The following is a 26,933-nucleotide window of genomic DNA, read 5'->3' as shown; positions in this document are numbered from 1 at the left end:
ATTCAGGAGCACTAAGGCAGCTGCTGAAAGACTCTCAAATCAATTTTAATATGTTTTTTAAGAGATGAATGGCGCAAGGGAAGTGATGCATATAAACCAATAGAATTGAGCTTATGAGCTAATCTAATTAGATTCAAATACACTTTAAGGAGAAGGACTACTTTGTATTTTTCTAAAGTGGATTTGACGTAGATTTGCACCATCCAATGCATCCTTTTTCTTAATTAATTGGTATCTACGAGCAACACAATTATCCCTCCATATCAATTAATAATGGTCCATTAAACCTATTAATAACATGTAGTTTCCCACCACAACCCCCAAATTTTAGGAAAAAATTTCATTTCACACCCTTTAAACCTCGTCATTCCAATTTTTTTAATTAGACCCCCTACTTAGAGTGTTTTAATATTCTTATTTAAGTTTTTAATTATACAAGGTGTAAATCACAATATTTATATTAGCATCTAGAGATCAAAGTGCATGTCATGTGGAGATTACTAATTAATTTTATAGCATGCCAATCTCCTTGGGTGCCCATCGGTGGGCTAATCTTTGTTCAAAATATTTGCCCAAATTAAAAGCACGACGATATGAACTTTTGACATGTCACGCGTGGTTAATCATTCTTCTAATTAACAATTAATGAGGATTAAAAAAAAATTTGCCACTATGGAGGAATTAAAGAGACCAGTTATCCCAATAAAGTAGGATAACATTAAGTAGGAACCTTGAATAAATAAACAATTCGACATGGATTGCTCCACTCCTATCTGCTATAAAATGGGAAGAGCTATTCTTGTGAGATATAGCAAGAGAGAGCCCAAACTTTAGACTAGAATTCTCTGTGTGTGTTCATAAAGCATAGGATATGGGTATGGGCATGGGCAGAGGCAGTTGCACTAAGTTCCTAGTCCTAGCATTGTTTCTAATCCTTTTCCGTGCTCGAGCTGAGACCCACGTAGTTGGAGACTCACAGGGCTGGGGATTTGCTGCATCGTATGACAGTTGGTCCGGCGGGAAGAATTTTGCTGCCGGGGATACCCTCGGTCTCTCTCTCTCTCTCTCTCTCTCTCTCTCTCTATATATATATATATATACGTTTTAAGCTTATTGTAAAAAAAAAAAACACCTCCTTTTTCAAATTTAAGAATCGACTACCCCTCTCTATATATATATATATATTTGAAAAGTACCCACATCCGAGTATCTCATGAGAAATATTATAACCATATTCCTTTTAAATTATATAACGAAAATACCCCCCCTTAAACTTCATAAACGAGCATTCTGATTATATACCTAAAAAAAGAAAAAGAAAAAGAAAAAGAAAAACAAAGGCGTATAGACTATAGTTGATATTAATTCCTACTTAGGATCTTCATTTGTTTTGCTGAAGCTTTCTTATTCTTATTATTATCTCCAATTGCCATAGTGTTCAGCTACCAGGCCGGGCTTCACAACGTTGTGCCGGTAAACGCGGCAGGTTACAGGAGCTGTAGGGCGCCGGCTTCGTCCAAGGTGGCGACGACCGGCAACGACAAGTTTACGTTGAAGAAAGGGGCCAACTACTACATCTGTAGCATTCCTGGGCATTGCTCTGCAGGCATGAAGATCCAAGTTCTTGCCAACTGATGATAAAATAAAAATAAATGAGCCTTGCCCTGGCCTTAAATTAAAATAGGGTTAGGCTTAATTATATATATATGTATATTAGTGTGTGCTTTGGGCGGTCTCTCTTGGCTCATAGATCTAAATAACGACCGCAGTGTGGCAATCATAACTTGTACTGGTTCTTACTATTCTCCTGCTACTATGGAGTTTAGCGCTGTGCTTGACTACGATGTGAGTTTTAGATACCGTCAAGGAGTACTTTACGAAGCTGAGTGCTTAAAAGAGTAAGAGCAAATAAGGAAGAGATTTTTTTTTTTTTGATACAGAATATTGCATTCATACAACAAGTGGGAAAAGAAACCTCAAATAGAAACAACTAACGAAGACTGATATCTTCCAACATACTTAAGAAAAAAAATGAATTACAAATAAGTGGGGGGAACAACAACATGATGTAATGATCAATGAAGGTGGACAAGCGCATGCACTGCTAATACTTATCAATCCCGTGTCAAAACACATCTTTCCCCTACAATTACAAATCCATATTAGGGTTACCATCGTCTCGGCTCATCTACTCTTCGAGACCATCCATTTGCGGGCTTTCCGATGTTCTTGATGTCTGCCTCTTAGGAGTGTTGCGCTTGCTCTTGACCTTCTTGGCCTTCATCCGGCGTTTCTTCTCATTGGCGTCAACCCAGGTGTAGTCAGAAGGTATATTAAAAGGATCGATTTCATCTTTCCAGCTTCGATCATCGCTGCTGTCACTGGACTGCGCACCCCGACTTCCCCTAACCCATGAATACCATGAGTTTGTTGCTTCAGTATCTTTGGCTTTGCTATCTTGAAAATGAGTTGGACTGGAAAGTGGGGTAGCAAATTCATCTGCCGGTTGCAGCTCTTCAAATTTCGTGAAAGTCACAAGGACTCTGATTGTTGGAACAACAGGGATGGCTACCTGAAATGAAGACAGAAATTATTCAGTGAAACAGACGGTAATGAAAGTTATACCTTTTGTGGATTTCTTAATCCTTCTATTTAGTATTATCCCTTGGAGAAAATAAGCCAAAGAGAAAGAAGGAAATTGTTATTATAAGATAAGAATCTGTTGACTGCTGAGCTGCTACTGTAAGGACTAAATGAACGCTTAATAATAGCTTTTCTCTCAACCTCACCCAGACTGCACTAGAAAACATTCCATTTCCACCTGGCTGAAGGTGTCAGGTTTTGAAAAGTTCTCTCCTTCCCAGGAATCCATATTAGAAGAGATATTCCATTTCCACCTGGCTGAAGGTGTCAGGTTTTGAGAAGTTCTCTCCTTCCCAGGAATCCAGCTAAGAAGGATATTCCATTTCCACCTGGCTAAAGTTGTACTGAGAAGTTCTCTTCTTCCTAGGAATCCAGATTAGAAGAGATATTGCAAACATCCACAAGTCTCTTATCTCATGCATAGGCACAAGAATGTTTACTTCCATGTAATCTGGATTGACCCAAATCTCAACCAAACTTTTAGAACAAAAGATTGATAAAAAGGAACTATGGTTATCATCTTAGTTTACCAAAAGTCTAAAGTATAGTACATATTAATGAGATCCATTAGATATTACTTCCCCTGATCAGCTAAGTGCATCACACATTCTTAAGTTAAAAGAGGAAAAGGATTTATCAGATTCTCCAACAAAAAAGTAGAGGAGGATCGCAGATTTGCAGAAGAAAGGTAGAGAGATTAGGAGCATCCCTCACTAGAGCTGAATTTAGGAAAAAATAAAGTTAGCAAGGCTGCTACTTACACTCACTCACAAGCCAGTTCACCAAGCATTACAATTTAGTAGATGGGAACCTGAAATTTGGCTGAATGACAAACGGACAAGAAAAAGGCTGCTGATAATTAATGTTCCGGATTGTCAGACGGCAAAGCCAAAAGGAGGTGTTTGCTGGAACTATATTTCAGAACTCATCTCTTTCTCCTCACGTTAAGTAGACGTAGAATAATTCTCTTTTAATCAATGGGGAATAGGTTAAAATGGTGGTCCAAAAAAGGACATATAGTCCAAATTGTAGCAGAGAGAATTGAAAAGGGATCTTCAAGTCATGCTTATGAGGAAGGAAAGGAAAATGAGCAAATCTTGTTGCCTACATTGCTAAATTCCTAGTGTAATTTCAAGTGAACCTGAAGTACTTTTGAAGTGTAAGCAAGTATTGCATGGATATCTAGAAGCCAATAGTATGTTTTATTTGCGGACTATTACATGAGTTAAACCACGGACAGTGAACATGATGGGCAAGAATGATGGACAATAACTTTCACTTAGTTCTAATACAACTAGTGCCACGGAAGTCACTTCAGAGAAACCGCTAAATAAATCAAATGTATCAAACTTCAATGAATTTCTTAGAAGTTGAAATATAAGATTTCTTAAACTATAACAAACTAGAACCACTTTGATCAAATCATACCAGTATCGAACTACTGATAACAGGGGTAAGAAGCACTTGGATCTACGAATGGGAACTTTGTCCTAACAAATGAGGTACTTATGAAATGCATCAATCAGAATAACATGATCGTAGTAGAATCAGAAAGGACTGCTAGTAGAATAATGCATGGGTTACCTTGACAGGAAATGTGCCTTGTGGCAATTTGGTAGTCAAAAGTTCCCTAAGCCTCCTCACAGCCTTGACCTTGTTTGCTAAGACGTCAAGCAAAGGAAGAAGCTCATCCGTTTGCAATGGGAAATCAGGTGTCAACCATAAAACTGGTCTCAATCCCTTCTTGTACTCACTTTCATGCTTATTTGATTCGGTCGCTGATCCACTCTTCTTCTTGTTCTTCTTAATAGTCTTTTCCTTTCCCTTCTTCGCATCTCCCAATTCCTCCTTTGCAGACTCAGTTTTCTGATTCCCATTCTCCTGAGCCAGCTTTGACAATTTCTTTGGGTTTTTGGGATCCTCGTCATCTTCACCCTCACCATTCTTAGAAGTCCTCTTATTACTCCAACCAAACCAGCTCTTCCTCTCTTTGGCAGCACCATTGGCATCTGGATTTGCAGTGCTCTCGATACCCTCACCATTCCCATCAGACTCATCCAGACCCTCCGAATTGCCCATCCGGAGTGCTGAATCCAGCTGCATCCTCTCTTCTGTCGTCAAGACATCATCCAACTCCCCTCCATTTGCCATCTTTCCATCGTTGTCCACTGCGAAAAGCTCCTCATCGGTCATCGCACCGGGCACCCTCCTCGACTTCACGCTCACCATCACATGAAGCATGTCATACACCTTCGCCTTCCAATTACCGACCATCTCAGTCCTCTCCTGCCGCCTCCAATTCAAATGTGGCATAAGCTCTGCTTGGGTTACGTCAATCCCTGGTCGGTACATATTAGTCTGTGACATCAATGCCACCTCATGAGCAACCTCTGCCTCTGTAGGCTTTGCCCCGGCCCCCTCAAGGGCATTTGTGATCTCCTTCTCCTTATGTGCGAGCACAATCAGCGAACCTGGAGGCAATGCCCGCCCGGCGACCTCCTCCGATGTACCCTCCCCAAGAAAAAGGAAGGTTTGCTCCGAGCGCTGGATGCGAAATCCATCGAATCCTGCTAGGGTCATGTCCGCTCGCAAATTGGCCCCGCGCTTCCAGATGCGGTAGGTGTCTGAAGGTGCAATGCGGCCGATGAAGGGGATGACGGAGCTCTCGAAGTGGAAGGAGATCTCCATGTAGAAGTCACGGATGCGAGCTACGGAGGCGACAATCCGAGGAAGGCGGCGACACCACTTGGCCCACGCCAAGGGCTGGTAGTGGCGGGCGATGACCATCGCGATCGCATCCTCGCGGGCGCACACGGCTTCCTGGAGCGCCGACCAGCCGTGCTCGTTCTGCAGCGACCAGTCCGCTCCGGCGGCCATGAGGAGCTCGACGGCGACGAGGTCGCGGAGGCGGACGGCGAGGTGGAGGGGCGTCTCGCGGCCGGGGACGTCCCGGCGGTCAATGACGGTGGATACCTCGTCGGCGGTGACCTCTCCAGCGAGGGATTCCTCTTCCGTCGTAACCTCACCGGCCTTGGGTAGTCGGGGAAGGGCAGAGACGATACGGCGGAGGCCGCCATGATCACGCCGGGCCACAGCAAGGTGGACCGGGCTATGGGAGTACTTGGAGAAGTCCTCCATGACCCAAATCCCTCTCCTTCCTCCCCTCTCTGTCTCTCTCTCTAGATCGATCTAAAATCTAGGGTTTACAAGCCCGAGAAAGAAACCCCATCTCTGGAGCTGAAATCTATGGGGAAAGGAGCAGAAAAGCTTGGAGAATCTTAATTGCTTCAATCTTAACCAAGATCGAAATCGATTTCTAGATTTGGTAGCGTGAATCGCTCGAATTAAAGTCTTAGATCTAAGAAAAAGAAGGAAAAAAAAAAGAGAGACAGATAAGAAGAATCGTAGAGGGGAGAGAGGGAGAGAGGGAGAGAAGAGTAAAAGGAGATCGGCCACAGTCAAGGCGCAGCTCCGCGTACTACCCTTCTCTTTCTCTCTCCACTCCTTTGCTTGTGTTATTATCGCACAGTACTTTTCCTAGTGCGAGAGTATATCTCCGACCTTACATCACCCAATAATTACCTAAATGCCATCCCCTTGCGTGACGCCCGTGTGATGGACATGCGATGTTCTGATCAACTTATCTTAGATTGAATTTGAATTTGAATTTTCAACTTTAGGTTAAAAAAAAAATAAACGAAATTTAATTTAACTATCTTTTGGTTTCTTAGTTATTAATATTTTGATGCGAGCTTATATAATATAATTTGCTGGTCTTTGTCTTTAAAAGTTAATAACGTGATAAAAACTATTTTATTTATCTCCTCTACAAGTTGCCAAAGAAGACCAATAAATTGGCAGTATACAAACTATGATAAGGTATAATTATCATAGTTACTCAAATGTTACATTTGAATAACATTATTTGCATGGCTAATTACTAATTACTCTGGTAATATACTTAAAATAAATAAATCCATACGAGTGTTTACCTTATATATTTCAAATGTTTATTATCAATCCATACGAATTTACAATTGGTATTAATATTTTCTACCATAAATTAAAATACTAATTATCGAATTCGGTTCTATAGGAATAATTAAGCCTTTTCACAGGCAGCTGGACCATATGAGGTCAAACGTTTATGTTTAAACAATTTTTAATATGATAATAATTGTAAGAAATATTTTGACTCTTACGATTTTTATTCTAATATAATATTTAAAAAATAATCCTAACAGATAGTTTTTAGATTTATATTTATCACGACCTTTTCTTACAAAAATAGCAATATATTCGTTTGCTTGTATTATACTATGACATCATATAATATTAAATCTTTTTAATCAATTTATAAAATGATAAATATTTTTTTTTTCTTAATTTAAGTTCAGTTTTAACTAAAAGAATGATTTTTTTTTTATAAAAAAGCTTAATATCTTCAATAATATTAATGTTAATATTTTAATAAATATAGTCGCAAAAAAATTTCTCGACAAAAAATTGAAGCAGACTCACACAAGTTACATGAATTTGAAAGAATTATTCATCAAATTTCTACCAACGGAGAGAAATTAAGAAAGAACCCATGCTAAGGGGCAATTCGAAAACAAATAGAAACTATTCCAACATCTAACAAATATAGTGGTAATTATTAAAAAAAATAGTTTAAATTTAAAGTAGAAATTAAAAGTGGGCAATACCATATAGAGATAGCTATAATTTTCGAAATTCTCTATTTAAAAATAATTGCTTCCTCATGTGCCTTCCTTCTGAGAGCAAACCCCTTTCTGCTTCGGTACGAGATAAAAGGAACTCACAAGCCATTGCCGAGGGAAGCAAGCAATCCCTCCTCACTTTCTTCAAAAAGGACATCGGTTTATAATGGTCTTCCTAAGTCTCACTTTTTAAAGACAACATAATAATAAATAATAATAATAACTAATAAATGAACCAAGGTATTTCGTTAATAGTTAGTTAAGTCTGAGAGTACCTTCCAAAAGATATAGAAACTCAATTATTGTCAAAATGTAAAAATAAAATAAAATAAAATAAAATATGCCAAATGGTACAATAAAATATAATTATTATGGGACTAAATATCACAATAAAAAAAATGATTATATCACTTCCATTTTGCCAAGGTACCTTGGAAGATTCCAGAAGAAAGATATGCCAATGCCAATGCCAATGCCAATGCCACTGCCACCTATTGTAATTCCCCATCACACGAACTAGGACATCTCCGCAATAATAAGCGGCAGGCTTCTCGTCGAATCTACTCGCAACTTCTTCTTCTTCTTTTTCTGTCCGTATTCCGTGTCCAAATGGCTTCCCTTCTTCCACCATCGTCTCTTCTCTCTTCCTCCTCCTCTTCTTCTCCTTCTCACTCCTCTCGCCTTCCCTTGCTCTCCTCGACCGCAAGAACTTATCTTGCCCTCAATCGCCATCGCAAGCTTCTCCGACGGCGCCGGTATCCCATTTGTGCAGCGGCGCTCGATGAGTTCCCAGTCCTCGGTCCCCCGCCTAGCTCGGAGGAGATGGGCGGGGAGGTAGTCGCTTCTTTGAAACTGAAGCTGTTGGTGAGTCTCTTTGCTTCCCACCCCCCTCCTAATTGCTGGATTTTTGATTTGATTGTTTTCTGAGTGAGATGAATCTGGGTTGATGTTACGAGATGCGAACTTTCTGGGTCTAAATTAGGTTCGATAAACAAAGATCGAAATTTGGTAGTATTACTTAGTTATCTGAAATCATGAGGTCTTTTCGTTTCCCTGTTCTGTCTATGTTCTTCCATTAGCTTCTGATTCATCTGTAGCTGAATAGAGCCTAGTTTGTCTTCTTTCAGTTTGTTCTTTCCTATATGATTTTTTTTTTCGGTGCCCTAAACTTAATTGTTGCAAAATAGCCCAATTTCCATTACAGCCGTGGTGATGTATATGACTATATCTACTTTAGTTTCTAAGAGCAATTGAGCTGGTACTTCTATATGGGCAGAAACTACCTATCAATTATATTGTAGACTAGTTCTCTTGCCCCAGAAGTCTGAAAGCTATGCAAGGGATTTGCTTGTATATATTGCTAGGGATTCCTTTGTCCTTCATATTGTACCAATAACTTGTGTGCATGCCTGCCTGCCTTTGTGTTCTTGAAGGAGTTCAGATCAGACTAGAGTTGTCTGAATCTAATATGATGAAACTGAACACCATTTCTTATGTGCATTTTAACAACATTTTTAATTTTTTCTCCTTACGAGAAGTTGGACGCTGTGATGCAGAGTGCTGTTTCTGGGCTGAACAGAGGTCTCGCTGCCAGTGAAGAAGATCTAAGAATTGCAGAAGCTGCAGCGCGTGAGCTTGAGGCTGTAGGAGGTGTTGTTGATCTTACCAAGGACCTAGATAAGCTCCAAGGAAGATGGAGGCTAATTTACAGCAGTGCATTCTCCTCGCGCACTCTAGGTGGAAGTCGCCCTGGACCTCCCACCGGCAGGCTCATACCGATAACTCTTGGGCAGGTACTTGTAGTGTAATTGGTTGATGCAAACCGACATTATACAGGTGATCTCATTCATAGGTAATTCCAATCCAACTTGTAAGATCTTGTTAACAGGTATTCCAAAGAATCGATATACTTAGTAAAGATTTTGATAACATAGTGGAACTTCAGCTAGGCACTCCATGGCCACTTCCACCTATTGAGGCGACAGCTACATTGGCACATAAGTTTGAGCTTGTCGGTAAGTTTGCTCACCCATCTCTAACTATTTCGTGGTCCAATTAAAACTTCAGATTTTGTACTTTAACTCTACCATCTGGGGAAAAAATTGTTCTGATGCAAATGTTTTAAAGGTCAAGGAAGTTCACACACAAAAGGTCTATCTGTGCATAAATTTCCATAACTTTTGTTTTCTTGGGCTGTTTCCTCATAGTTTTGAGCTAAAGTTAATAGCACAAAACATCATACGAGTTTGCAGGAACTTCGAACATAAAGATCAAATTCGAGAAAACCACAGTTAAGCCCACAGGGAGCTTCTCGCAGCTGCCACCGTTCGAGGTTCCAAGGCTTCCAGATGCACTGAGGCCTCCTTCCAACACAGGGAGCGGCGAATTTGAAGTGACATATCTTGATGCCGATACCCGGATCACTCGAGGGGATAGAGGAGAGCTTAGGGTGTTTGTTGTCTCATGAGCCAAACAATCTAATGCTATTACACACTTTGCCTATTCTTTTATGTTGAAATCCAAATTTTTACAGAGCTGATGTAATTGATATCCATCCAAATTCTATGTTTCTCATAACAACTTCTCTCGTTGAGACTGAATAATAATTAGCTGAGATTGTAAAAGAGTAACTAGTTGAGATTGAATAATAACAACTCTTGTTGTATGTATTAATTGTCCCTCTTCCAACATACCAGGGTATATTTAACCCTCACAACCTACCAAGAACACTTCATTGAATCCCCTCTTCTTTATGCTATGGTGTTAACCAACTAACTCTAGTAGAATTGATAGGTATCTTGCTCATGACCAAGGAGGTCATGAGTTCAACTCCAACCCTAAATAATATTGTTGAGAAATTGTTTGGTGGTTGGTAGTTTGGTGGCTTGGTTCGATTCGGTCGATGACTCGACAGTGCGATTAGCTTGGAAGAACAGCTTGGCAAAAAAAAATTTCAGGCTGTGGTGTTAGTCATTATTCTGTGTATATTTGGCATACTAATGCGTGGAGTCAAGAGACAGCCGGACAATTTTGGAACAAATTGTAAGCTTATTTATTTCCAATTTAGGTTGCATAGGATCCCGCCCAGATCCTCCGCCATTTATATGGGTTATTCGCTGGGGCGAATGTCGTCCATTAGCTGCAACGAGATTCGTACGCCGTCATCTATCCGCTTACTGCATCGGCTATGCGTGCGTAGTTGGACGGCAGATCTCTACCCCCGCATAGAAATCTTTCTGCATCCCGTCCGTCCTTCCGCTCTTCCTCCTGCATTATGGGTTATTCGCTGGGGCGAATGTGGTCCATTAGCTGCAACGAGATTCGTACGCCGTCATCTATCCGCTTACTGCATCGGCTATGCGTGCGTAGTTGGACGGCAGATCTCTACCCCCGCATAGAAATCTTTCTGCATCCCGTCCGTCCTTCCGCTCTTCCTCCTGCATTTGAGGCGATCCCGAGAAAATAGACGTTAGGACTCCCAACGGCTACATTTCATTCAAATTCCAAACTGCTCTTTTCTACTCTTTCCTTTTCTTGCTTCCAAGAATTCAAAGAAGCCCTTAAGATCTACCTTCTTCTACTTTCCCTGTTCTTCCTGATCCTCTTCAAAACCCTAATTTTCATTTCTCTTTTGAAGAAGCAAGAAGCCCAAAAGCCTAAAACCCATCTCTTTTGTCCTCCAATTTTCTGGGTCTTTTTTCATGGCTCCAACGCCGTCTCCAAGACCATCGCCAGGGCAGCAAACTCCCATCAAGACCCCTCAATCCAAGCATCGTCTCCATTTCCCAAACCCAAAGAATGGTGCTCACCCATCTCCCGGTCCTCTTTCAGCTGCCAAAGAGACAATTCCAACCGAACACCCGGTGGAAGTCATCGGCCGGATCCGCGACTACCCTGACCGGAAGGATAAACCCGTCTCAGCCCTTGAGATTCCTCAAGACGGCCATTCGGTTCGCGTCCGGACCGACATCGGGTACCGCGACTTCAGCCTCGACGGCGTCTCGGTCTCCGAGACCGAAGATCTCGAGGGTTTCTACAAGAGGTTCGTGGAGTCGAGGATCGAAGGCGTGCGGTTGGGCGCGAAGTGCACGCTCATGGTGTACGGCCCGACGGGGTCCGGGAAGAGCCACACGATGTTTGGGTGCTCGAAGCAACCGGGGATTGTGTACAGGGCTCTGAGGGATATACTCGGGGAAGGAGATCGGGAGAGCGGTGGGGATGATGCGGGATTTGGGCTCGGTTTGTTTGTCCAAGTTGCTGTCTTGGAGATCTACAACGAGGAGATCTACGATCTTCTCTCGGGGAACTCACACGGCGGCGGAGCAAACGCGGGGCTTCCAAGAGGAAACACCGCTAAGGTAACTAACTTTCCCTTTTGTTTCTTGGTTTCTAAAAATTCTTAGGCAATTTGGCTTGATTTCTTCACATTCTAAAGGTTCTCTGAGGTTCTAGTAGTCAGTGATTGGCGTAGTTAAAAGTTTTTTTAATGAAATCTTAGGCATCTTAGGAGATGCAATCCTTATCTTAATTCCTAATGTTTTTTTTATAGTTCTGTTCATTTTTATCAATTGGAGTAAACATGACTTTTCTTTATGAAAAGTTACTGGCAGCCCATTTCCAAATAAGCAATTAACACTTTATAGTGCTGATTAGTTTTTTTTATGATTGATTGAGCAAAGAAAAATGTCGTATAAAATAATGGTTTCTACTGATTTAGGTACCTGAATTCAGAAAAGAAAAGGCTGGATGCGATTATATCTTTTTGTCTACTCATTTTCCCTGAAATATTTGCTAATAAGTTTGCCTTCAAGGTACTCCAGTTTCCATTGAACTAGTCTTTTGATTGTTGTTTGCTAGTGCAAATGATATTTTCCCGTTGATGTAGAGATTGTTGTTGGAGTGTTGCGAGTTCTATAGGTTCTTATAATTAACTGAAGAAAGTAGGTGGTGCCATGGTTAGTCAGATATGAACAATAGTGTGTTTCAATTTTCATTTTGTGGCATACACAGGTTAGGCTGGAAGTGATGGGGAAGAAGGCCAAGAATGCAACCTATATATCTGGAAATGAAGCTGGAAAAATATCAAGAGAAGTCGCCAAAGTCGAAAAGCGGCGGATTGTTAAAAGCACCCTTTGCAACGAGAGAAGCTCTCGGAGCCACTGCATGGTTTGCTGCGTTTTTATCTTGGGTTTCTTTTGAAACTTTGAGCTATCTTAATTTAAATCCAATCTACATTACTTCTCTCTGAATTGGTAACAGATAATCCTGGATATTCCATCGGTGGGAGGACGGCTAATGCTTGTTGATATGGCTGGTTCTGAAAACATAGAAGCTGCTGGCCAAACTGGATTTGAAGCAAAAATGCAGGTACTGTTATCTGTTATGTTCGTGATACTGATAGATAAGTGATTGATCTATTTAAATTCTAATAAGGATTCATTCTCTCGTATTGACTTACTTCTTGATGAATCTTATGCAGACGGCAAAAATAAATCAAGGAAACATAGCACTGAAAAGAGTGGTTGAATCTATTGCAAATGGTGATTCTCATGTTCCCTTTAGGGATAGCAAACTTACAATGCTTCTACAGGTAATCATTGCATTCCAATGACTTCTCTTATCATTTTTTTTTTAAATTTTAGATGACTCAGATTCTTTTATCTACCCTATGAGTTTTCAGGATTCTTTTGAGGATGATAAATCGAAGATTTTGATGATTCTATGTGCTAGCCCTGATCCTAAAGAGTTGCATAAGACCATATCTACTCTCGAGTATGGGGCTAAAGCAAAGTGCATCGTCCGTGCTGCTCACATGTCGACTCCGAGGGAGAAAACGATTTCTGAGGAATCATCTGTTCTCCTGAACTCGAGAATTGCAGCAATGAACCAGTTCATTTATAAGCTCCAAATGGAGAACAAGCTAAAAGAAAAAGAGCGTGATGCAGCCCATAAAGAACTAGTGCAGAAAGAGAAAGAATTAGCACAGTTGAGGGTCAATCTTAAGTTGATTGAAGGAAGAGGAGCAGCAGCGAAGGAAGAAGAGATAAATTCAAAGGTCGTAGAAAGAACTGAGGTCTTGAGGCTCGAATTGATGAAGATGGAAGAGAAGATGCTGCAACAACAAGAGGAGCTCAATATGCTGAAGCGTCGTCTACAAGAAGTAGAGTGTGAAGGAGGCAATGTCGGTGAGGCCTCATTGCCGGACCTAGAAGGAGGAAGGTTTATGAAGCGGTTGTCAGAAATGTATACAGGAGATCAAGGAATGGTGAAATCTATGGAACTGGACATGGGGGATCAACCAGTTATTCAAGATGTAAAAGAGATAAAGGAAGACCTTCACCAGCCTGTTAATCACTGGAACCGCTCACTGCAGAACTCTTGTCCTCCCAGAAGGGAAGACGAACCTGATGCCAATTTGCTGAGATTCCCAGATAAGGTGTCACTGAGCACAGTCTTTGAGGAAGATGAAGAAGGAGAAGACAAAGAAAGTACTGGGGAAGATGAGGTGGATAAGGAGGTAGTAGAAGAAAACATAGATCATGTTAGGACGAGGATGACCGAGGGTGATCCTGAGACGTATGATGATGCTGAGTTTGGCAGGGATGCAAATGAAAAGTTTGTTGGAGATGGACAGGGTCTCATGGAATCTTCAATGGATTCTGTTGATGCGAGGAAAACACGAATTCAAAATATTTTCAGACTTTGCGGTAACTATCGAGAAGTAAGTCGACAGGTCAAAGTTCAAACACCTTCAAAACAAAGATTTGGCAATGAAAACATGCAGCCGTCTCCATTAGCAGTTGACAATAAGTTCATGCCAGAAATAGGCGGCTTATCTAATAATCTTTTATGTGATGTAAGAGTGACTGAAAGCCCAGACTCTGCACTGCTTGTGCCGCTTGCATCTCTTCACCTCACAGATGACAAGAAATTAGAAGAAGCTGAGCCACTTAAAAGACACATTTCTTTTGAAGAACCTGAAGATCTTAAGGAGACCAGCAAATCTGATGGAGTGGAGACCGATGGGTTGATAGATGTTTATGTTAAGTGGGAAGCATCGAAAGAATTTCCGGGAAACCTCATAAAGAAGTTGAAATTACTCAAAAATTCAAGTCTTTCCGATTTGCGAAAGCTTATCGAGATCCATTTTAAGGAAGATAATAACAAGCAACCTTTCACTTTTCTTCTGCTCGGGGTACGTTAGTCTTCAACCTTACATGTTTATATATTTATACGCTCTTTTGAAGTTCAGTTGGAATTTGAGCAACGATTTTTATCAGAATCACAATTGCTGGTTATTTTTAGCTTAATTTGACTTCATACTAAGTCACTGGATTAGTTATAAATCTATGCACCAAAAACTTTAAATTTGTTCTACTAACAGGATCCTTCTGGAGCTCCAGTAGTCAAGGAAAAGGAAGCAGCAACTCAAGTTAGCAAACTACCCATTTGCAACAACCAGCTTAACAGCCACCTCGCCTGCTTGCGTCCGATCAAAAAGGCAGTTCAGCGACCAAATCACATACCATTCAGCTCATTGGAGAACACTCTGCCAATTGGATTGAATCCACTCCATCCTGATGGTCTTTCTCCAAAAGTCAGCCCAATGAAAACGAACTACTTGACCGATTTAAGGGTGTAGGTTGAACTCCTTACCTATACCAATGATGTGAGAAAAACTTATCCATCAGTTCATAACCCTGTATATACTGGTGTTCTTCATACCAGTGTGGTTATGAGAACTTTCAGAATTATGTGCTGATTTATGTATGATTTGTGAGTATAGGTTGTACTCCTTTCAGAATTATGATTGTGCATTCATTTTAGCGTTCCATACGATTATATTACTGTCGAGTTACTTCTGAGAACCTGAAGAAGTATACACATTATGAATTTATTATCAATGATTATTGTTAGTGGATGGGATGCCTTCTATTATCACTGGATATGACAGATGTTATCTAACTATTATGCCATTCGGAGAATTCTTTTATACTTATACCAGGAGTTATATTGTCCTGGGCATAGTACTATAGTAGTAGTAGTAGTAGTAGTAGTAGTTTCAAGTACTGGCTCAAACTTTTACTTTGTGAATTTCAGAAGTCTCAGTAGCTGCAGGCTGGGCTAATCCAGCGGATAAGTGCCATGCTATCAGGACTTTAGCGTATAGCTTATCTTGGTTAAAGCAAACCAACTCGGCGTAGTTCCAGCTTTAGATAAGTAGTCGGCTTCAAAGCCTTGGGCATTGCAAACTTAGATCTCCGTAGTCGGTAACGACACGTATCAAGAGACTTAAACAAGATCTTTAATTTGCATTATATACTCCTTCAAAGTTAATATATATGACAGTAGAATTCATGATTATAAAGTCAAATTAGTTGTTTTAATCTTCTATGGTGCAGCTATGTTTTAAATATAAGTATACCTATGGCTAAAACCACTGCTAAGTAGTAACATAGATTTGCCCTTTTGGCCAGTGGTGATACTTTTGATCTTGCATAGCAACAGACATCTTACGCCTCTAACCTACTAAGAGAATAAAAACAGAGTCTTGGATTGTACTTTCTCCAAAGGTACTTTCATTATGGATTTTGATTACTTGATTGCCAATTGATAGCAAATATCATATGGCTGCCAATTATGAGAACACGAATCGTTCTCAAGCATCTGAGGCCTATATCAGCTTGAGGTTTTTTTTTTTCTTAACTGATTCCACAGTATGATCATGAGGAGAAGAAGAAGAAGAAGAAGAAGAAGAAGAAGAAGAAGAAGAAGAAGAAGAAGAAGAAGAAGAAGAAGGTCTCCTTTTCCTATTTCAGGAATTCTTTGTACATAACTTTGTTGATGAGAGGTAGTTTGTAGCAAATATACCTAAACAGAGGAGTCTATTTGTAAATAAAGTTAGCAATCTATATGGGGTTGCTGTGCCCCCACGAAGATCATAACATTGCTGTCAAAGGGATTAATTAATCCATTAACAAATCCTTTAAACACGTTTTGACTAAATACGAGAAAAGTCAAACAGCCTGTCTCCACCTCAGCATTTGAAATGCTCCTCTCGAGCCTATCCAGTAGAATGAATAATTGTAGCCAGTCACGTGAGGACGCCTATGTCCGCATACAAAATATTCGTCCCCCACGTCCGCAGAGAAGCATTGACCATCCTCGCATTCTCGTCTTGCCATCGCATAGATCGGACGGCCCAAATCAGGCCATCTGCGCCAAGATTAGTGTGCACCACGGTGGATTCCCTTCCCCGTTATGCTCCTCCACAGAAGCCGTTTCGGCTGTTGAATTCTTGAATTCTCTTCCTCTTCTTCCTTGGGCTTCGATCTAAATCGCCTTCGACTCCGAGAAGAAATCCTCGTCTCGATTTGGCTCGATCGTAATCTATTGTAAATAATTGCTTCTCTTTTATTGAGAATGAGAGGATCGATCCCTCGTTCAACTCCCCGAGCGAGTAATGGATGAGATGCCACTAGGGTTTGAGGTGGATCGATGAGCGCATGGCGTCGATTTGGTGTTTCTTTTTCGAGTGATTTGAGGATCTGAGCTTTGTTCTTCTACATCTGTCGCTTGATATTAAGAACGGTCGAAATGGATGTGGAAATGATGAGGGATGTGGCGTCGGTCGATCCCGAGCTGCTGCAGCTCTCGGAAGTCTCGCCATTAGCATTGAAGGAGAATCCTTACATTGTCGAGCAGCTCTACATCCAGTGGCTTGCGCTTCCCGAGACCGTTAAGATGGTAATCTTCTTTTGACCTTACTATCTCTTTATGATGGAGGAATTGGGATTTTGATTTCGGAGCTGCGGAACGAGAAGACGGTTCCCAAAGGATTAATGAATTAATCGATTAGTAAAAAAGGCAGGAAATTGTTGGTGTAGGTTATTGATATATATTACAATTAACTGAGTCTGGTTTTGGAAATGTCAGGGGAAGCTTTAATAGCGTTAGCTTACTCATATTGCAGCGCCGTAGATTTTGATGCCAGTGAAGTAAATTATTATTGGCATCAGCCTGGCTGTTATAGCATGATTTGGTGGATATTCGAAGATAAGAAAGTTAGGAAGTTGTATCATGGTACATAATTATCCATTCTTTTCTGGATCCCTCTGTGCTAGAATGTTTCCATGGATACTAGAATGAACTAGGCTTCCCCTTATGGAAAAGCAAATGTTTTGTACCTTACCCTCATTAAATTGAGAGGTTATTTATTTGACTCGAAGCACACTACTGTTGGGTGTGGTGACAAAACGATACCATTCACCTAAGTGATGTGCAGATCAACATTCTAAAGATAAGTCAGAATTTTGATGCTATGCAAATCATTAGGAGCAAATTTTATCATCCTTCGAAATTGCATTTAGCTCACTAAGGAAGATAAAGTTGTGAAATAGAAGCATGAATACGGATAACATAAGGAAGCTCATGGCTTGCGTCAATCTAGACATGCAAATTGCAAAGATGCAGGCATCTGGTTTTGTTCTTCAGCCATTTCTGCGAGCATCTCAAAGGCACCTCAAATCTGTTTAAGCGTTTATTTTCTGATTCTCCTATTTACTTTTTGTAGGAATTCTCCTCACTACCTACATTTTCTTGTAGGTGCAATCTTTGATTGAGGAAGCAAAGGGATATGTGCCATTTAATGTTCCTGGGATTGCAAGCAGTACAAATGCTGCTGCTAGCAATTCATTGCCCTCCATTTTCTCTGCTGGTAGTGCACCTCCACTCTCACCAAGAAGTGTCTCTTGTTCTCCCCGCTTTTTGAAACGAGGTGGAAGTCTAGGCCCTTCATCTTTAGGGTCTTCCAAGAAAGTTATCAGTGAGCCAGTTAGAGAAGTCATACCTCAGGTATCAACTATCCTTGTATTTATGACCCATTCTGTTGCAATTTTGGACGCATAATTCATTATTGTGGTGTTGATTCTAACAAAGTGCTTGTTTTCTGGCAGTTCTATTTCCAAAATGGACGCCCACTTCCAAATAAACTAAAAGAGGAGTGCTTATCTAGAATTGATGAGATTTTCTATTGCCACTTGGAGGGTCTCCAAGTTCAAGGTAAAACTCTATTTGACATTCTGAAAACCCTATTTGACATTCTTTTCCAAGTGATTTGAATTGGCTGATCTTTTCCTTTGAAAATATCAGAATTCAAATCTGTCACAAAAGAAATCTGCAAGTTACCATCATTCTTTAACACTGCCCTTTTCAGAAAAGTTGATGCCGATTGTGTTGGCATTGTAACAAGGTTTGCACATTTTAGTGTTTGATTTTTCAAATGGCAAATTATTAATTTTCTGTGACTAGGACAGAGTAAACCGCATACTGATTAAAATAGATTTAGACTCTGATGGAGCTGGCCCTCTTGGTTTTCTTTCAGAGACGCCTTTGTTGACTTTTGGGTTAATAGCAACATGATGACTATGGATATAGCAAATCAAATATATATGGTTTTGAAGCATCCAGATCACAAGTACCTTACTCAGGTTTGTGCTTTTTGATTTCCATTAGTGTAATCACAGTTGTCTTGTCAGTTCTCCTATTTGTACAGCATTATACATGCCAAAGATTTGAGGTCTAGTTTTGAGTCAGATTGCATGGACTTCTTTCTTCTTTTTTATGTATTTAAAACTCAGTTCTCACTTATTCTAGGAGGACTTCAGACCTGTTCTTCAAGAACTTTTGGCCAGTCATCCAGGGTTGGAATTTCTACAGAGTACACCTGAGTTTCAACAAAGATATGGTAGGTTTGAAATTCCTTTCAGTACAATAACCTCAATGTTTGCCATCTCTGGTTCATGTTTTACTACAAACCTGTTGCAGCGGAAACTGTCATATACAGAATATTCTATTACATGAATAGATCTGGAAATGGTCAGCTTACACTCAGGGAGCTAAAGCGTGGAAACTTAATTGCTGCAATGCAGCATGCAGATGAAGAGGAGGACATTAACAAAGTTTTAAGGTACTTTGCTGAAACTAAATTCTGCATATCCAGTATTTTCTTAGATCGTACAGGTTTCTCCCATTCCAATTATTTAACTTGGTTCCAAGTTTCCATAGGAGCAATACAGTTGAACTTGTAAACTAGATGAACAACTTTATACCAGTCATTTTCCCACCTATTTAATATTTCTCTTTGGCTCCCATGAAAATACTGTGTGCCCTTAAAAATGACAAACTTATTCAGAAAAAAAGAAAAAGAAAAGAAGAAAATGACAAACTCATTTTGGAGCTGTGGATTTGAATTCACTGTCCGTAATTTTATCACTGGTTGAAGAGGATGCTTGTCATCAGCATTCACCTGTACAGAGATCATGTGTAGTAAGTATTTAATATGTCAAAAAGAAACATTTTGAACTTGTTCATATTCTGCAGGTACTTCTCATATGAGCACTTCTATGTAATATATTGCAAATTTTGGGAGCTGGATACTGATCATGATTTCTTGATTGATAAGGAAAATCTTATCAGATATGGAAACCATGCCCTTACATATAGGATTGTTGATAGAATCTTCTCACAGGTTTGCCATCTTTTTGGTGTTATGAGTTTAGATTGTATTTGTCATATCTCCACAATACAAAGGATTATGCTTATGGTATTAAATCTGGAGTCTGCATCATAGGTTGCAAGGAAATTTACTAGCAAGGCTGAAGGAAAGATGGGCTATGAAGATTTTGTCTATTTTATATTATCAGAGGAGGATAAGTCATCTGAGCCTAGCCTTGAGTACTGGTAATCTAACTCACTTCTCACTTATGTCGTCATTTTGTTTGCCTATTTATTATTCTTCAGTTTGTTTTATTTACTCTCTTCAATGACTGATTACATTTATTTTTGGCCAGAAAACCATTCGACTATTTGCATCTTGTTTTGATACATATGTGCCATTTTACTCACCTGCAGACTGCAGTTGGTCATTGAGAAAACCATTTACTTTTCCTGCATTTTGTATTATGCTTTTGTTGGGTAACATTTCATGATTCATAACTGTCTTAGCAACTGATACTTGACCTTATTCTCCTTGATGTTGTATAATACATTGTCAAAGATAGTTGGTTCGTGGGAAACTTAAATACACATCTATGTAAATCTTCAACCATTTGATTATAACTGCATTGAGAACTTTCACTCTTTGGGTTCTCAGTTACTCTTTTGGACATTTAGGTATTTAATCTAAATGCATTTGATTAATTATGATATCTGCAGGTTTAAGTGCGTAGACTTGGATGGAAATGGAATTCTTACGACCAATGAAATGCAATTCTTTTACGAGGAGCAGTTGCATCGCATGGAATGCATGGCAAATGAACCTGTATTATTTGAAGACATTTTATGCCAGATGATTGATATGATTGGACCAGAGGTTGCAATTCTTCTGTCATCTATGGGTTTATCTGCATCTTAAATAACTAGACAAGTTACCAGCAATTTTAATCAGTTCTAAACTGTTTCCCTATTGACATTTTTGCAGAACAGAAGTTACTTTACATTACAAGACTTTAAGGGCTGCAAATTGTCAGGAAATGTCTTCAATATCCTTTTCAATCTAAACAAGTTTGTTGCATTTGAAAGTCGTGATCCATTTCTTATTCGCCAGGTGAGTGCACCATTCTTACTCGTTATCCTTTTTCATTTTTGATATATATGACTGGAACTTTATGCTTCCAATGTGAATGCAGGAGCGTGAGCAACCAACTTTGACTGAATGGGATCGGTTTGCTCACAGAGAATATATTAGGCTGTCATTGGAAGATGATGGTGAAGATGCCTCCAATGGGAGTGGGGATGCTTGGGATGAATCACATGAGGCTCCTTTCTGAGCTTGAACTCAGGTGAGTTCCTTTGTAGTTGATAGAAAAGTTGATTATGAAAGTTAAGCACTTGTCCTATTCATCCTTTTAACCTACTAAAATTTTCCATCTCTGTAGGGTATATCAAGATGGTTGTGGTTTTGTTGATTCTCACTCAGAATCTGCATTGGAAGAGAGATGCATGAATTGCATGAAATTCACTTGTACATGGAGGAACTTGGCACCATTATTTTTGCATTGTAGATGATGCTCAGAATTTGATCCGTGCATTCTCAGTTCTATATGATGGGAACATGCCATTCCCAGAACATTCCTGAGCAACATCTGGAACCAGATACCATAAGTCTTATGAAGATATCAATTCATGTCTGCTTGCCGTCTTTAGCTGCTGTTTGTTTCCTCTTTTTAGAAGAATTAGGCTGATGTTTTGGCCTCAGATTTATGTTTTCCTGCCAGTCTGGCCTGTATTTTCCAGTGGATATTGCATACTTGTCTTGATTCTCAAATTCAATTAATAAAATGGGAGAAGAAATGTTTACTATTATTTTTCCCTTTTGCATTGCCTTACTGTTCTGTAGTCACTTGTCTTCCCTGATAAAATACCAAGAATACTCGAGAGTTAAGAAATGAAAAACAATTGATAGGATCCAAATAGTATCGTTAAGAGAAGAAAAAAAAATAGTTGTTTTACTAAATACTAATCTAACATGTCAATCATAATTCTGCTTAACCAGATCATAAACCATCTGATCAGAATTGTTGCATTTCATCAGAATGAGGGTAGAAAAAAAAGAAAGGAAAATTCACTGGTCAGTGAAAGCGAATAACTATGCTGGAGATGGTAGCTTTGCTCATTCTAGCAAGGGCCTCTTCTGCTAAACACTCTGCAGCCTTTTGAGCATCCTCAATGTGGTTCACCAAGTCCACAGCTTCTTGATATTTCATTACCTGAAATTTAAAAAAAAAAACAATTCATCATTTGCTCATTATATTTGAACTTCGAAGAAGGCAGATAAGATATAGTTCATGATACAGCAACTTCAAAATGATATCTACCTCCCATACACCATCACTAGCTAATATGATGAAGTTGGTATCAGCCTCCACAATCTGTGCAGTGACAACAAGTTGTGAGCTTTGAAGAGCTTTGTGTCCTCCAATGCTACTGGCACATTTCAATTGTAGCAGACCTGTTCAGTTCAACAGATTAAATTACAGAATAACTAAAAGCCTGCAAGAGATTGTTTCTGGGACTCATCATAAATCCTTGTTTTGAAAATCTCTGCATAAGCAGAAGATCAGAAAGAATCGCATTCACCTGATATCGTTCTTTTCCGATACTTCTGACCTATCTCAAATGCCATGCCGTCCTTACAGACTACAGCTCGGTATCCGCCAAGTTGTGCTACGACAAACTTCTTACCATTCATAACAAGCGCGGTCGTGGATCCTCCAATTTCATTTGCTTCCTCTTCTTTTTGTATCTTCGCCCTCGTACTAATGTAAGCCTTCCTCATTGTTTCTTTCACTTTTCTCCTAATTTTATCCTTAAAGACAATGAAATATGGATGATTAAGCCTCCGCATTGCAACGATTCAATTACTGCTCTTCCTTATTTAAAAAACAAAACAGAAAGTAGAATTCCACATGAAATCAAGGATATAGATTAAATCGAAACTCATACCTCACCAAGATTCTTGCCAAAGAGATGAGATTGCAAGTACTTAGTAATTCCACATCCCAATTGCTGATCAAAGGCTCCAAATAACCATACCTCCATACCTTCTATCTGTTCTCTCTGCGCAAGTACAGAGCCTTCAGAATTATCATCCGTCTCCACCGAATAAAAACCATGCGATATTCCCGTCCATCTCCTGTTCTTTCCTGCCTCCTGATCCTTTACTGCCTTTGCAGCATATCTTCTCATCTTGATTATCTTAGAGGCAATAATCAGAGAAATTCATACAATTGGAAGCATATCAGCACTCATAGCCACGGATTGATTTCAAAAAGTTCTTTTTAAATCTATGAACGTATAAAGATAACATCTATCTTTTTCTAGATTTATGCAACCAGAAAAAAATGCATATGAAAAGGAAAAAGATGTTATCTGGGCACTGTATCATCTCGGCTACATATGAAAAATATGAGATATTCATTCATATGATGCCGACGAGATAGTTCTTCTGCATTTGAATACGATAATATGAATCTAAGGAAGATTTTTTTAAATTAAAAAAAAAACTTTTAAAGGAAGATTAAAAAAGAAGAAGAAGAAAATGAACTGAAAAATCCAGTACCTTGATCTTTCTAAGGAAAACTTTTAACGCCATTGTAGAATCTCCAAAAGTGAAGAGAGGAGCAAAAGGTTGAGAAGTTTATCGCTTGCTTACCGGAGGTGGAGTATCTACGCGAGCGCAGGAGCGGAATCGAGGGAGGCCGTTACGAAAAATCAGAATGGATAAAAAAAATTGAGATTTTTATTTTCATTTTACACCCTGTACTAGAGGTTTATTGGGGTTCGTAAAATATCTTTTAACAATTTTTCAATTTGAAATTATTAAACAGGTTATATAAGTCATAAATAAGTTATTTTATTTATGACCTAAACCTAATTATATCGAAACTGTTTAATAAATAGTATCTATATTGAAACTCACATAAAGACTGCTTAAAATTATCCAGTTAAAATGGATCAATCTGTTTAATCCAAACTCAATTATTTAAACTTATTTAATAAATAAATCATGTTCGTGTAGTGACTGATTAAATATTGCTAACATTAAAAGCCTGATAAATTTAGTACCCAAAATTATCAAATAGCTGGAAAAATGGGACATCAATACACAACGGAGCCAATTTTGCGACTTTGTAGATTGAATCCAATAAAACCAACGATAAGGATTCACAATGACAATATGCCCATATCTCAGGTAGGTTCAATTATCAAACTTATGTTAAGAGGAAAGTAGCAAAATCTCAGACTGACTAAATGTCTCAACAAAGACAATAAAATAGTGGACAGGTTTGGGGTCCGAACAATAAGTAAAACAAGAGGAAATTTTGATGCAATGTGACTGATAAGCAGATCAGAGAAATAATTCATCAGCTCTCAAGATGAATTTTCCTTCTTCAGCTTTGCAAGCTCCTGCCTGATAGCACCACCTCTCTGAACAATTATAGAGTCACATCATTAGATTCAAGAGCCATATGGTAAATGTAAAAATCTGAAAACTTAGAATGCAAATGAAACCCCACCTTGATCTTGGCTAGCATGACCTTAAACCTATCAAAATCATTCAAGGAAGCTCTCTTCTTCTGAACGATCAATTTTCTCCCCCATGAACTGTTATCCCACTTGTTCTTCACATCTGCCATCAAAAGTTCATCAGATATGCTACATTACACATCATATTAAATATGTGTATTTATCATTTCAACTTCTGAAGAGCATAACATATTTTGTACCAGCAGCTTCCATAGCAGCAACTAATGACTTCTTTTTGGGGACTCTAGGAATGTCAATCTTGATATCAGTCAATGAAAGTCTCTTGAAGTTCATTTGACCACGCACCATGTCAGGGGCATCGACAAGGGCCTGATAGAATTAAAGAAAGTCCAAAGATCATTAATCGACACAGCAATGCTTCCAATCATCCAGATTGTAGGGATTGGGCTCATCAGATGCAAAGATTCAATGACATAGCATCAATAGAAAAGCATCTACTAATAAGTACAAAGAGAAAAGGGAAAAAAAAACTATAGGATCCAACAAAAGATGAACGAAAAGAAGTGCTCTCTAGTCCTCTGCACCGAATATACTATTGACAATGGAAATTTAATTATTTAAGTAAAAATCATGTGGAGAGATCATCTAGCCCTCAGAGGATGAGGAAGGTACTCTATCAACTTTCAGTAGAATTCTTCACAAAGATGCCAAAACTCAAAACAAGATGGTCTCCTCGAGATGTAACTCTCAATGCAGCTAGGTATTACAAAAAGTTATTATCAACCTTGGTAACTTCAATATACTTTCAAATATAAGTGATGGACAGACGGGAACAAAAACAAACAAGGGGCAAACACAATGCTGCAAAATTTGAGAGCTTGATTAGCAAATACCTAGTAAGAGAGGGTATTTTGATGATCAACAACCTAAACAGCCCACTAAATCCGATTGTACATATAGTTCAGTAAACAAAAAAATCTTAAGCATAATTTACCTTACAATGATCCACCATGCTGCCTAAATATTGAAAACATTACCACTTATTGAGTTTAATGATTGCAGAATCAGGACCTATAACTTCGAGATGAAAACTTGACAAAAAAACAAAACTCATGACTAAAATATAACGTGATTTCACCAAAGTAACTTTGTCACCATCCTACTGAGCTTACTGAAATCAAGTTTATATTTGCGCATGTCAACGTAAATCATCCCTCAGCTTCCCAAAGATATATAAAGATTTAAACTTGGCAGTGGAAGAACAAACTTAGTGTCATGATCTTATCAGAAGCACTTCTAACTCGAATACGCACCCTGTTCTGGTCGATAACGTCGACGATGACGACGAGCCTGCCGTAATCCTTCCCATAGTTCACGAGGGCGACCCTCCCGATCTCCACGTAACGCTTGAACGGCTACCAAAACCCCCCAAACAAAAGAAAGTAAACGCAAGCAACGCAAAGGTTAAGGAGACCAGATGAACAACAAATAAATAAATCGAAGAGGTAAACCGAAAGACTTCTCCCACCATTGTCGAGATCCGCGGCGAGCAAAAGAGAGCAGACGAGAGAAGGGCTAGGGTTTTCTCTATCGCACTGAGAGGTTTCGTTTGAGAGAGAGAGAGAAAGGAGGGCTTTTATTTCGCTATCACGACCGTCGGATCTTCGAGCACGACGTTTAGGGCGGGCCAGCTCATTGGGCTGGATTATGGATTAGGCCCATATACGGATCCGCTAACCTCATCGGGCCGGGCTTGATAACTCCGCTAACGGGCTAAAACAGATCCGATGGCTGACCTCTCGGACTGAGAAGGTCGTCGCCATATATTATATAAAGGTGATTTTATATTTACATAAGTTTCTAGTAAGATTTGTTTTTGTAAAGAGTACCTCAAATAACCAGGGGGAAGCTGCAAACCAAAAAGAATTTCCATTGCATTGGCTTTTATTTAGATAACTTGTGTCTGACTTGTTTGCTTTCTAACGAGAGTATTATTCACCACTTCTTTCACTGTAGAGTCGTAAGTATCTAATAGGATTTTGTTAAGGCACGTCTATTAGTTTTTTTTTTTTTTTTTTTTTTTTTTTTTTTAGTTTTAGGGATAGCTGAGACTGAGGTACTTGGCTCCTTCAAGGTGATGGAAAAGTCTAAGGTTCGATTTATGGCTTTAGTCGTTGTCCTTCTTTTGGCAATTGTGGAAATATCATAATAACGCGGTCTATAATGATGTCAATGAAGACTTAGAAAATGTTTGAAACCGAGCTCTAATCCTTACCTACACGTCGTGGTCTTTGTCAAGAGTAGTCTAGAATCTCGAATTGCTATCATTAATTTCTTCGCTTTGTCTTTGCCTCTTATTCTTTTTTCGGTTTCCGGTGATGCTTCGAGAATCGAGGTGGACTAATTTCTTCCACATTAAGTATTCAGGTCTCCCTCGCCGGAGACTCTTTGTTTACTTTCTTTTTTCTACTTTAGAAATTAAAAAGAAAAGAAAAGAAGAAGATGTTTTGTCTAAAACAA

At 39.3% G+C, this 26,933-nt stretch overlaps 6 protein-coding genes across 6 annotated transcripts; 3 read left to right on the top strand and 3 right to left on the bottom strand.

Moving 5' to 3' along the window:
- Positions 1-1,909: 1,909 nt before the first annotated feature.
- On the bottom strand, positions 1,910-6,162 carry LOC140800876 (uncharacterized). The gene is made up of 2 exons (XM_073155772.1): positions 4,228-6,162; positions 1,910-2,572 (listed from the first exon to the last, which is right to left on the bottom strand). Exons 1-2 carry the CDS (start codon positions 5,779-5,781, stop codon positions 2,189-2,191), a joined length of 1,938 nt encoding a protein of 645 aa, XP_073011873.1. The 5' UTR covers positions 5,782-6,162; the 3' UTR covers positions 1,910-2,188.
- A 1,588-nt stretch (positions 6,163-7,750) lies between these two features.
- On the top strand, positions 7,751-10,037 carry LOC140801067 (plastid-lipid-associated protein 6, chloroplastic). The gene is made up of 4 exons (XM_073156068.1): positions 7,751-8,228; positions 8,921-9,157; positions 9,253-9,379; positions 9,617-10,037. Exons 1-4 carry the CDS (start codon positions 7,974-7,976, stop codon positions 9,829-9,831), a joined length of 834 nt encoding a protein of 277 aa, XP_073012169.1. The 5' UTR covers positions 7,751-7,973; the 3' UTR covers positions 9,832-10,037.
- Positions 10,038-10,908: 871 nt separating this feature from the next.
- LOC140800595 (kinesin-like protein KIN-10A) lies at positions 10,909-15,285 on the top strand. Its single transcript, XM_073155350.1, has 6 exons — positions 10,909-11,722; positions 12,375-12,530; positions 12,624-12,731; positions 12,844-12,954; positions 13,045-14,559; positions 14,749-15,285. The coding sequence occupies exons 1-6, from the start codon at positions 11,066-11,068 to the stop codon at positions 15,004-15,006; spliced, it is 2,805 nt and encodes a 934-aa protein (XP_073011451.1). The 5' UTR covers positions 10,909-11,065; the 3' UTR covers positions 15,007-15,285.
- Positions 15,286-16,653: 1,368 nt separating this feature from the next.
- On the top strand, positions 16,654-21,728 carry LOC140801446 (serine/threonine protein phosphatase 2A regulatory subunit B''beta-like). Its single transcript, XM_073156570.1, has 13 exons — positions 16,654-17,111; positions 17,970-18,218; positions 18,320-18,425; positions 18,516-18,615; positions 18,748-18,853; positions 19,020-19,110; positions 19,191-19,332; positions 19,746-19,893; positions 19,996-20,105; positions 20,580-20,736; positions 20,845-20,970; positions 21,053-21,205; positions 21,302-21,728. Exons 1-12 carry the CDS (start codon positions 16,962-16,964, stop codon positions 21,191-21,193), a joined length of 1,626 nt encoding a protein of 541 aa, XP_073012671.1. The 5' UTR covers positions 16,654-16,961; the 3' UTR covers positions 21,194-21,205; positions 21,302-21,728.
- A 98-nt stretch (positions 21,729-21,826) lies between these two features.
- LOC140801255 (putative protein phosphatase 2C-like protein 44) lies at positions 21,827-23,850 on the bottom strand. Its single transcript, XM_073156270.1, has 4 exons — positions 22,869-23,850; positions 22,503-22,731; positions 22,241-22,374; positions 21,827-22,132 (listed from the first exon to the last, which is right to left on the bottom strand). Exons 1-4 carry the CDS (start codon positions 23,109-23,111, stop codon positions 21,995-21,997), a joined length of 744 nt encoding a protein of 247 aa, XP_073012371.1. The 5' UTR covers positions 23,112-23,850; the 3' UTR covers positions 21,827-21,994.
- Positions 23,851-24,036: 186 nt separating this feature from the next.
- LOC140801144 (large ribosomal subunit protein eL14-like) lies at positions 24,037-26,217 on the bottom strand. Its single transcript, XM_073156150.1, has 5 exons — positions 25,942-26,217; positions 25,727-25,828; positions 24,653-24,782; positions 24,443-24,555; positions 24,037-24,353 (listed from the first exon to the last, which is right to left on the bottom strand). Exons 1-5 carry the CDS (start codon positions 25,942-25,944, stop codon positions 24,297-24,299), a joined length of 405 nt encoding a protein of 134 aa, XP_073012251.1. The 5' UTR covers positions 25,945-26,217; the 3' UTR covers positions 24,037-24,296.
- Between the last annotated feature and the right edge of the window lie 716 nt (positions 26,218-26,933).

Source organism: Typha latifolia, chromosome 14, assembly GCF_019914945.1.
Source record: "Typha latifolia isolate L0001 chromosome 14, TyphaL0001v2, whole genome shotgun sequence".
Classification (NCBI taxonomy): Eukaryota; Viridiplantae; Streptophyta; class Magnoliopsida; order Poales; family Typhaceae; genus Typha; species Typha latifolia.
The sequence above is the reverse complement of the archived record's forward strand: the minus strand, read 5'-3'. Positions and strand labels throughout refer to the sequence as shown.